This window comes from Chiloscyllium punctatum, chromosome 2, assembly GCF_047496795.1.
Source record: "Chiloscyllium punctatum isolate Juve2018m chromosome 2, sChiPun1.3, whole genome shotgun sequence".
In the NCBI taxonomy this organism is placed as follows: Eukaryota; Metazoa; Chordata; class Chondrichthyes; order Orectolobiformes; family Hemiscylliidae; genus Chiloscyllium; species Chiloscyllium punctatum.
In genome coordinates, this window is record NC_092740.1 from 17,831,499 (window position 1) to 17,844,017 (window position 12,519).

General features: G+C 43.2%; 1 protein-coding gene across 1 annotated transcript in view; it reads right to left on the bottom strand.

The window, feature by feature from the left end:
- Positions 1-1,950: 1,950 nt before the first annotated feature.
- LOC140486967 (E3 ubiquitin-protein ligase SH3RF1-like) overlaps positions 1,951-12,519 on the bottom strand; it is a 132,425-nt gene continuing 121,856 nt past the window's right edge. Inside the window, exons 13-14 of the mRNA XM_072586239.1 lie at positions 11,944-12,278; positions 1,951-5,331 (exon numbers count right to left, since the gene is read on the bottom strand). Of these exons, the coding sequence (XP_072442340.1) occupies positions 5,163-5,331; positions 11,944-12,278 (504 nt within the window). The 3' untranslated portion in view covers positions 1,951-5,162. The remainder of the gene's footprint in view (positions 5,332-11,943; positions 12,279-12,519) is intronic.

Sequence of the window (12,519 nt, forward strand, 5' to 3'; positions counted from 1 at the left end):
TTGCCCCAAATGATATGGTCATTGACAGGAATTGATTTTGAGCCAAAGTAAAATTGCTTTCACATTGTCTATGTTGGCCTGCCTGGAGCAAAAGCTGTTTGGAGATAATCTCTCCTTTTAGATAGAGTACTTGAAAACATAGCTGAAAATGTGTTGTTGGAAAAGCACAGCAGGTCAGGCAGCATCCAAGGAGAAGGAGAATTGACGTTTCGGGCATGAGCCCTTCTTCAGGAATCCTGCTCCTGCTCCTTGGATGCTGCCTGACCTGCTGTGCTTTTCCAGCAACACATTTTTCAGCTCTGATCTCCAGCATCTGCAGTCCTCACTTTCTCCTAGTTGAAAACATAACCAAGGGGAAACTTGGTCATAGAAATGTACAGCATGGAAACAGATCCTTAAGTCCAAATGGCCCATGCTGACCAGATATGCGAAATTAATCTAGTCCCATTTGGCCTAAATCCCTCTAAACCCTTCCTGTTTCATATACCCATCCAGATGCTTTTTAAATTCTGTGATTGTACTAGCCTCTACTACTTCCTTTGGGAACTCATTCCATACAACTCTTTACTTGAAAATGTTGCCCCTTAGGTCCCTTTTCAATCTTTCTCCCCTCACCCTAAACCTATGCCCTCTAGTTCTGTAGTCCCTCATGCCAGGGCAAAGACCTTTCAAGCTTTCCATGTCAATACTGGTTAGATACAAATGCAGCACTCCACTATATTTGGTGTATTGTTCAGTTATGGTGAAAAATGGAGGGAACTCCAAGTGCTCATTTCACTCACATCACTACTACTGGAAAACATAGTACAAAAGAGGACTTTGGTCCATCAAATCTGTTCTGCCAATCATTGTCATTTACATTGGGTATCATGTGTGGTAAAACATACGCAAACATTTTTGAGTATGTGTAGCTGGAAAAGCACAGGTCAGGCAGCATCCGAGGAGCAGGAGAATCGACATTTCCAACTGGAGCCCTTCATCAGGTCAGATGCTGCCTGACCTGCTGCGCTTTTCCAGCAACACGCTCTCAACTCTGATCTCCAGCATCTGCAGACCTCACTGTCTCCAAACGCAAAAGGAAAACAGGCGAGGCCAGGATACATCAACTATTTCATCTTCTTGGGGATTCTAGAACTAGGGGCATAGTCTGAGAATTAGGGCTGAACCATTCAGGAGTCGTGTTAGGAAGCACTTCTACACACACACACACACACACACACACAGAGTGTTAAATGTTTGGAACTCTTTCCCACAAATGGCAGTGGATGGAGAATCCATTGTTATTTTTATATCTCAGAGAAGTTTTGTATTAAGTGAAGATATTAAGGAATAAGAGGGCAGGTATATGCAGTTAGGCCACAGAGCAAACACGATCTTACTGAAACAGACTCAAGGGGCTGAATGACCCATTCCTGTTCCGGTGAGAGAGATTCCTAAGTGTTTTTAGCTCCATAACAAACCAGATGATAACTAAGACTGCTGAATGAAAGGCTAGGTATGTCTGCACTCCCCGACATGTGCTAATATTTGGAAAGTGCACCCCTGCACTTTAAAAATCAAACGATGATACCTTGATGAGATTGGATAAATAAATCTGAAGCTCTGAACATGGAATTACAATGAACTGGCAGATTTAAAATGAACAGGAGAAAAGCATCAGACAAGCATTCCCAGACATACATCTGACATACAGACAGCACCGAGTAACCAGAACCATTCAACTGGACAACGACAGTGTTTCCCTCTCAGTTTCACTGATGGAATGGTAGCACAAAGGACTACCTTCCAGCCCACAAAAAGTCATAAAAATCTGTTCACCGTGTGTAACAAAATTTGACAATTCAAGAGATATAACTCTGGCACGATTGTGCATGTTAGAAACACTCACTGCATTTGTGCAACATGCAACATCCTCTCGATGTGTGGGAGGAAATGTTAAGTGCATCCACATTGTACAGTCAATAAGGGTAGTGCTTTATTTATGAGACAGACATTCAAGACAGACCCATGAGCCCACATTTGAGATTTGCAAATTCTTACAGTTCAGGTTTCAGATTTGATTTATTGTTCCCGTATAATATGTTACGGTTATTCTGTGAAATACCAGAATCTATCAAGATACATCTTCAATCTGCAGAGGCCAAATATCAATGCAGTCTCTCCAACTACAGCAATTTTCAGACATAAGGAGAAAAATCCAGGTTAAGGTATGCGACAATTACTCATTTAATTTCATTCAAGTACACAAAGAGTTTTTGTGGGTATGTCTCTAAAAGAATCATCAAAGGAAGGTTGGTCACATCATTATTTTTCAAGGACATTATGTCTATTATAGCAAGTTGCTGTCCATACAGTGCTGTAGGTTTAAAGACCTGGAACCAATTGACTTGAGCGAGTGGCACACCTCAGGTCTAACACATTCAAAGGCATAGCACTGAGGGGGGGAGGGTGCTGATGGAGTGGGGTGGATTGGGCCCCATCAAAACTGAAAACTGCAATGATGAGAGAATTTTGGAGGGGAAATTGTTCTGCACCATTATACATGGCCAAATAGGATCGGTATAAAATTCTGATCTCCGGGCTGGAGGTTAACACTTGGATAGCTAGCTCAGAGCAGTGACTTGGAATATAAGACTTGGAGTGGCCGATGTTGGATTGGGATGGACAAAATTAAAAATCACACAACACCAGGTTATAGTCCAAAAGGTTTATTTGGAAGCACGTGCTTTCAGAACGCCGCTCTCCTTCATCAGGTGGTTGTGGAGGTTAAGATCATGCTCACAGAATTTGTAGCCAAAAGGAGTCCTGTGTCATGGAGATGTGATACAGTAAACAATCTGAGATTAAACCTTTCATCTTTTATAATGGGATATGCTGGTTTTTGTTCTTTGATATGTAAATCCCAGAACTTCTTTTCAATTACATTCTCCAGATAGCTCAGGTTGTGCGGCGAGTACTCACGTGACTCGGCCAACGTCGTCTATCTCATACACTGCAGGCAAGGACGCCCGGAGGCATGGTACATTGGTGAGACCGAGCAGAGGCTATGCCAACGGATGAATGGGCACCGCACAACAATCAACAGACAGGAGGGTTCCCTCCCAGTCGGAGAACACTTCAGCGATCCAGGACGTTCGGCCTCGGACCTTCGGGTGACCGTCCTCCAAGGCAGACTTCGGGACAGGCAATAACACAGAGTGACTGAGCAGAAGCTGATGGCAAAGGTCAGTGCCCACGGGAATGGCCTCAACCGGGACCGTAGTTTCACGTCGTACTACAGGTAACCTCACTGCACGATAGACTCACTCGCACTCCTACATACTCACACACCCACAGAGAACCTCCCCCATACACAGTCTGGAGTACAGGGAGTGTATGCACACTCATACACTACCTGCACTCACACCGACACACACCCCCTCACACATACCACATCTCTCTCTCACACAATCACATACACTCATTCTGTCACTCCTACATGCGCACACTTAAACTTATGGGGTGAATTTGTTTTTGCAGAATTACATTTGATTTTGCTGCATGAATACATGTAAAGCTCTGTAGAACTATAGAGGATTTGTTAGCCTGACATAGCATTGGGACACAGACAGACTTCACACCGTTAAGTCCCACCACCACCCGATGAAGGAGCGTCGCTCCGAAAGCTACTGCTGCCAATTAAACCTGTTGGACTATAACCTGGTGTTGTATGATTTTTAAAATTTGTACACCCCAGTCCAACACCGGCACCTCCAAATCAAGACTTCACACCACTGTTCAAAAAGCTGAACTACCTTGAGAATGTAATTGAAAAGTAGTTCTGGGATTTACATATCAAAGAACAGAAACCTCATATCTCATTATAAAAAGATGAAAGTTTCAATCTCAGATTGTTTACTATATCACATCTTCATGACACTGGACTCCTTTGGCTATAAATTCTGTGAGCATTACCTTAACTTCCACCACCACCGGATGAAGGAACAGCCCTCCGAAAGTTAGTGTTTCCAAATAAACCTAGTGTTGTGTGATTTTTAACTTGGAAGATAGGCTTGCATGCACAGTTTGAACCACTGTATGAACAAGGGAGAGCAGACTTCTGGTCTTCTGCACTCAAGTCAAAAATCAATTTTTAAATTGTCACTTGGGCTAACCAGGTTGTCACAAGGACCCCCTGCCAGTGCTTTGCGAATCATACTTGGCTATCTCATTCACTTCCTCTGTGTAAGCCACAAGTCGGGCCTTGATCACAATAAAACGAATGGTAAGAGGAATTGAGAACAGGTGATTACAGAGTGGAGACTTCCTCTCATTCACAAACGGCTTTCCAGTTTTATATTACCACTCCACAGCTTCTTTCTCGAGGTTGCCTAAATGCCATGTCTTCCACGGGGGGGCCCCTCCACACAAAACTACAAACTGAGCTCCCAAACCACTGCAATAGAGAGTACAGGTCAACACCATAACATACCTACACTGGCTGCAACACGCAGAACCATCGTACAACATTACAACTCCGTGCTCAAGTCCTCGATAACAATTCTCTATAAATTCACTAAACCAGCAATCAGTAATTGAGTTAAAAGGGCTGTGTACGAAGAGGTACCATGTCAAACTGAATTATGAGGAGACAATCCAGCTTCCCCTCTCATATAATAACACTTATAAATTATACAATTTTCAACATTTGACATTATAGAACTTTCACTTTACATGAAGAATCAAGGACTTAAAAAAAAAACTCTAATCCAATAAGTTACAAAGTTTTCTCTTAATTATAGCCTCTTTGTAAACAGTTGATCTCATTTAGGTGCCAGAGAGTAGCTCAGATGTTTGTGATTCAGTGAGGAGGATGAAGATTAGCTGATGACAGACCAAAATGACAGTGAAAGGCACAGAGTGAATCATAAATAATCACACAAACTGTACACGCGAGGAGTCGTGTCACTGGTGAACATCCACTGAGCTGCTGCTGTACCTCTGGAAACTCAACAAACAAGAAGAAACATGAATCCAAACAGCTGATGCCTTTTACTATCTTAAACCTCCATTTCAGCTGTTGTTAGGGCTACTCTGCACAATAGCCGGTGCTTGAGATTGTTGTGTGTGCTTTATAAACCTCTCTGTTGAGAATCGTGTGTGCGTGCTTTATGAAAGGGTCCTCAGAGGCTCTCGACGAAACTGCCAGGGAACAGGCCAGTTTTGCCATTGCGCTGCAGGGTACCCTTGAACCAGCCGTCCTCTCGTTTCTTGTGCACAAATACAATGTCACCATCTTTTAGTTCCAGCTCAGCCTCGCTCTGCGGAGGATAGGATACGACAACTCTGTACCTGTTTGTAAAAGAAATGTGCATTACCATCGAGATCTCAGTTGAAGCACTGTGCCTAGTTTTGTATACCTTTCGATAGGATGGCCACATCTTAAATAGCGTACATAATGGAACTGTTCCACAGACAATAGCCTGACACGATGTAGATAGGCTGTGATGACATGAGGTAGAAAACCCTGTTTTCACAAATGTGAAACAAACTTGGCAAGATCACACCTGGAGAAGTACGTGCAGTTTTGGTCTCCACATTTAAGAAAGGCAGCACATTGAAGGTTCACTAAATTTGTCCCTGGAATGAAGGGTTATTCAATGAGAATAAATTAGGCCTAAATTCTCTGCTGCTTTAGATTAATGAGAGGCAATCAAATTGAAACATTCAGAATTCTGAAGGGACTCAGTAGTGTGGATGTTGAGAGACCATTTCCATTGGTGATAGAATCTAAATCACAGTGGTACAGAACTTAGGGCTGATCATTTGGCCTGAGGTAAGGAGACATTAATTGACTCAAACGGGTGGGAATCTTAGGAATTCTCTACCCCAGAGAATTGCGGATTTTTTTTTCTCTCTTTATTCACTCACAGGATGAGGGTGTCGCTGATGAGACGACGAGATTGCTCACCCCTAATCACCCAGACGGCAGTTAAGAATCAGCCACATTGCTCTGTCATTGAATATGTTTAAGGCTGGGACTGACAGATTTTCGGGCCCTTGGGAATCAAGGGATACAGGGAAGTGCAGGGAAGGAAGTGGAATTGAAGCCAACAGATCAGCCGTGATCATCTTGGTCAGAGCAGCAGGCTCGATGGACAAAGTAGTCTATAATCCTGCTCTTATTTCTGGTGAACTGCATAAATACTTGCAATTAATACATTTTCAATGCTTGGGGGTAAGTGGAATTAAAGTGATCTCTCAGAGGACACAGGAAATGTCTCTCCTGGCTCACAAATTGCACACAGTTTGATGACTTAAGCCAAAGGAAGGATCCAGAAAAGCGCACAGGTTTTTACAACTACATTAGCCTGGATACGCACAGCAGGATGAAAAGAATAATATGCATATTTATGACTGAGAGAAATGGTAGATTTGTGTGGGGTGGGCGGTTTGAATCTGGAAGGTCTGCAGCACACACCAGGCCCCTTGCCTGAAATATTCTGGGTACATGTAGAAAAACACCAATTAGGCAGACAGCAAGCAATTAGCAGCGCGGGAGCACGAGGTTTCCTTCACCTGTTCCTGCTGCAGCTGGGATGTGTTAAAGCCAACCTCAATCCAATCAGTCCTGGAGCAAAACCACACAGAGTACTTCCAATTAAACAGCACTTCCAAGCTAGTTGAAAGAATTGAATTGAATTTATGAAAGACCATGCAGATAAGGTTATACACTGCAAGGTGGGGTCTGCCACTGACTTTAACTGTGGCTCATTAGTCTCCTGCTTGTCTGCCTGCATTTTACAGCTTTTCAAGTAAAGCTGAACTTCACTAACTTTCTCCAAATTGTCCATGGATTTTGGGCTGAAATTTTCATTGTTCTCAGTATATTTTCTCATAATGGTGAATCCTTTTTTAAAATTGTAAACACAGAATCCACCTCCCACAGCAAATTCCCTCCCACCTTCCCTTTGCTCAGGTCTTCCATATCAATTGAAACGGACTTGAGATGATTCTCAATTACAATTTCACAACTTTACCCAAGCAGCTCTAAAGTAAATACCCACTTTCTATTAATTACCCAACAGATACATTCCAATACCATTACAAAGACACAAAGTACTAAACGGCTGTCCTGGAGGGACTAATAAAGGTCAACATGCTTTATGGTTTACTGATACAAAACAGAGTTTTTCTGGCCTTTTTTCAGATCAGATGACAAAGTGATGTGTTGCCTCATGTGGTGTCGATACTGGTTAGACCATCATGTGGTGCCAATTGTGAGGAACAGTGTCCTCACTAAATATTCATCCTTCAACCATTAATAAAAAATGATCCAGCTGCTATCATTCAAGCTGGAAAGGAACACAGTAATGACTAACAATTGGTAGCGAGCTCCTCCGAAGTCGAGTCAGTCAGGCTGAAGATACAAAAGCTTGCACATAGATTAGATTAGATTAGATTATTTTAGATTAGATTAGATTACTTACAGTGTGGAAACAGGCCCTTCGGCCCAACAAGTCCACACCGCCCCGCCGAAGCGCAACCCACCCATACCCCTACATTTACCCCATACCTAACACTACGGGCAATTTAGAATGGTCAATTCACCTGACCTGCACATCTTTGGACTGTGGGAGGAAACCGGAGCACCCGGAGGAAACCCACGCAGACACGGGGAGAACGTGCAAACTCCACACAGACAGTCGCCTGAGGCGGGAATTGAACCCGGATCTCTGGCGCTGTGAGGCAGCAGTGCTAACCACTGTGCCACCGTGCCGCCCAAAGATTAGACTCCCTACAGTGTGTAAACAGGCCCTTCAGCCCAACAAGTCCACACCAACCCTCCAAACAGTAACCCCACCCAGACCCATTTCCCTCTGACTAATGCACCTAACACTACGGGCAATTTAGCATGGCCAATTTACCTGACCTGCACATCTTTGGACTCTGAGAGGAAACCCACACAGTCACTCAAAGCTGGAATTGAACCCAGGACCCTGGTGTTGTGAGGCAGCACTGCTAATCACTGAGCCACCGTGTTACTAACAGCTTCTTCCCTTGTTGCTATTAGACTGCTGAATGGACCTCTCTAAATGTGAAATCTAAATGTTGATCTCGCTTTGTGCCCCTCCTGTGCAGCCGTACCCCTATAAGTCTCGCTCTGTCTAAGCGCAATATGGCCTGTACATCCTTGTTTGCTACGATCTGCCTGTACTGCTCGCAAAAGAAAACTTCACTGTATTGAGGCACATGTGACAATAAATCAAACCACTTGCACATCAAGCTGCAACATGCATCTAGTCTAAACACCTGAATGAGGCAGGGCGCCAGAAGGGGATTAAAAAAAAAGGAAGCAAATTCCTGCAACAGGATTCCACTACCTTGGGTGCACCCTTTCCTTTGCGCTCAAAGATCTACAGGTAAGGAATTTATCTGTTTAGTCCCATGATGACACATGGCAAAAACTGGAGAGTGCCAATTGTTCTCTGTGATCTTGCAGTGTGGAAATTTGTTGTTGCATTTTCCATTTTCCAGTAGTGAGTACATTTCAGAAGTATTTTAGAATGGCCTGGGGTCATGAAGGATGCTGTATCAATGCAATTCTTTCTTTCTCTTTCTCAGCTCGGTGTGTTTTGGCTCTGCTGCTCACTGTGATGTGCCTCACCAAACAAGAACAATGTTTGGCTCAGTCACAAGCAAGACTGGAGCTGATGTCTCAGCCAGTCTGTTCCCATGGAAACCCTTAGCTGAATCAAAATAAACCAAACTTATTTGGTTTTGCAGTTGCTGCTTTCCTGAAAGGCCACATGTTTAATGTGGAAGTCAAAAAAAAGGAAAAACGTAAACAAATAGTATTTGCAATATTCTGAATGGTCTCCACAACTAATATTAAGAATAGCCCATAGAAGGCACCTTTGTCGAGAAAGACTGGTATTTATTTGTGACGTTCACATCCTTCCTAAAGACTGGGGCCCAGAACTGGATGCAATACTCCAGGCAGAACTGGTGTCTTATATCAGTTAAACATAATATCCGTGCTCTTGTACTCTATGACCCTGTTAATAAAGCCTTGGATACTGTGCGTTTTATTAATCACACTCCCCAACCTATCCTGCCATCTTTAATTATTATGCACATACACACCCAAGTCCCTCTGCTCCTGCACCCATTTGAAAGTTAATTAATTCTTTCATGTGCTATGGGTATCACTGGCCATTCCTAAATGCCACTGAACTGAGCTGTTTGTTAAGACTCAACCACTGAAGAAGACACATGTAGTATGGACTGGATAAGGATGGAAAGGTTTCCTCTCCTAAAAGTTGCACCACGATTACTAAGGCCTTATGTGGGTCTACCTATAGCAGCTCACCAACACCTTCTCAAGGACAACTTGGGATGGGCAATAAATGTTGGCTCAGCCATTAATGGACAAGTCCCCTAAATGAATAAAAAACACTTATGCTACTGTTATGCTATCACCATTATGCTACTGTTTCACAGAGTTAGAGTCGTACAACATGGAAACAGACGTTTCAGTCCAACTAGTCTATGACCATCAGGTATCCTAAACTGAACTAGTCTCATTTGCTTGCATTTGGCCCATATCGCTCCAAACCTCTCTGACTCACATACCTGCCCGAATATCTTTTAAATGTTGTCAGTATACCCACCTCTACCACTTCATATGGCAGCTCATTCTACACACCCATCACCCTGTGTGTGAAAAAAATGCCCCTCAGGTCCCTTTTAAATCTTTCCTCCCTCACCTTAAACCTTTGCCCATAAACCTTATCTCGTAATCTCTCCATGTTCTTCCCAGTAAAATGATTCATCTCACATTTCTCCACATTGAACTTCTCCTGTTGACCCATCCTACGAATATGTCTAAGTCCTTATCAAACCACTCACCTCACTATTCACAGTAGTTGAAATTTTGTATTTTGAAATTGTGTTCTGTACACTAAGGTCTCGGTCATTTGTGATTTCATGGTTCCTATTGTTGAGATTAGCTTTCAGTTTTAGTTTTATGGTCTAAATTTAAATTGTACCAGATGTTGACGTGGCATTTGAACCCATGCTATCAGCTCCCTTGAAATCTGGCCAATGTTTCATTGGTCTTTCTGATTGCTTTCTGTACCGTTAATGATTTGGAAAGCCAACTCTTTTCATGCCTCTCCAGTAGCTTTGCATTTAAAATCTTTTTTTTTCTTGAAACCACAGTGGTTGACTTCACACATCACAAAGTACAACTCCAACTTTTACTGTTAAGTGCACTAATTTCCATCTGTCAATATCTTCACCAGAAGTTTAGGAAGCATTCTGTTGGAGTGCCCAAAATTTTAAAAAGTTCTTGCTGATTGAGGCAACCAAAGTCATAGAGATGTACAGCATGGAAACAGACCCTTTGGTCCAACTCGTCCATGCCGACCAGATATCCCAACCCAATCTAGTCCCACCCGCCAGCACTTGGCCCATATCCCTCCAAACCCTTCCTATTCACGTACCCATCTCTTAAATGTTGCAACTGTACCAGCCACCACCACTTCCTCTGGCAGCTCATTCCATACACGGACATACATTTAAACATGTCACAAAGACAATGAAGAAATCATAGAATCCCTACAGTGTGGAAGCAGGCCATTGAGCCCAACAAGTCCACAATGACCCTCTGAAGTGTAACTCACCCAGATCCATTCCCCTCCCCTATTACTGTACATTTACCCCCAATTAATGCACCTAACCTACACATCCCTGAATACTATGGACAACTTAGCATGGCCAATTCACCTAACCTGTACATCTTTGGACTGTAGGAGCAAACTGAAGCAAACACAGGGAGAATGTACAACTCCATACAGACGGTTGCCCGAGGTGGGAATCGAACCCGGGTCCCTGGTGCTGAGAGGCAGCAGTGTAAGCCTCTGAGCCACTGGGCCATCCTCAGAAAGGGATAAGATTTGTTTTCCTCTTTGCTTAAAGCACAGGTGTCCCAGCTGAAAAAAATGGCGAAAGCAGTTTCAATAAAAAGGTTTTCAAGAGAGGAACCGAACATTTTGAAAAACTCAGCAGGTATGTAGGAATAGTGCAGGAGAAGGCAATTAAGTAACATCTTTCTGAGATGAGGGATGTGTATGAAGGGACAAGTGACCATCTTCTTCTGCTGGAACGAACTACAATTCTGCATCTTTGGTTTCATATTCACGCTGAGTGTGAGATACTTCCCCCCCTCTGTTACATGCTGCAGCTGAAGTTACTGATGGCCTGTGCACACGGTTGTGATGAGATTAGTAAAGATGATGGAGCGGTGAGAGACTGGAAGAGAAACATTAAGCAGTCTTCACTTTCCAAAGCCTCACTGCAAAACTCCCAATCACTATCGGTTTTCCCAAATACGTTTTCTGATTTTCTTTTTCATTGATATCGTAGTTAGGTTTCCATTTTGTAAAAAAGCACTTCTGGTAAATGAATAACTACACCACACTGTTAATGATTAGCTATTGCTAAAGGGCTTCTTTCACAATTTCTAAACATCAGGATACAAATACAATCAGATGATTCAGCAGCATAGTGTTGCCAACAATGACTTTGTTAATGATTCATCAGTTCTCCACTGCTCTCCCAAAACAGGCAAGCCACAGGATAAGGGAGAGTCAAAGAAGTGCAAGAGAAGGAGGAAAAATGAAGAGAACCTGAGTGACAGATAGAGGTCAGCAACGTGCGAGAGGAAGGGATTAAAGTGAGGACAGAGGCAATGATAGACAGAGAATTACTCTTATTTTCATGCCATTTAGGGGTTTAATTCACAATGAAAGTTTCAGGGTCATGAACAAACAAAGCTGAACCGTTCTTTACAATGGACCAACACTTCGGTGAAGACGAGATTACGGAGCAAACAGCATGCAGTCTACATTTATTCTCCCTCTTTGTAAAGACTGTACCAAAGCAAAGTGAAATGAATACCTTTCACATGGTACGGATTTGGATTCCAGTTGAACTGAAGCCATGGATGAACACGGTTGCCTGGGAGGAGGAGCGATTGGAACGCCAGAATCTAAAGAAGCTGTTTTTCGATGGAGTGTTTCCAGTGCTGTTCCTTGGGCCTCTGTGTCCACGGGGCAGGATCCGGCTCTGCCGTGGCTGATACTTGAAGGGACTTCTGGACCCACAGCTCCCTGGAGCAATGTCTCTGAAGCCGCCTGTTCGGATTCTAAAGTGGGCGAAGATGGGGGTGATGGCCGAGACTTGCGCTTGGTAGACGCACCTGACAGGAGTTTCAGGAAACCTTTCTTCTCCTTCTGTAACAATTAATGAGTTTGAAACTATAACTTTCAACTATAACCAACATTTACACTGAACTGACACGCGAGATTCAGCAGGGAAAATATCTGTTGGTCAATACACAAGTAGATGTTCTCCTGTGTGTAAAGTTCTACTAAAGAACTTTCCATTAAATCAGTCTTTATTTGCTTCCACTTTCAATCAATCTTCTTCCTGTACCTCTCAAAGGTTTTACCATCATCACTACAAGAAGTGCCG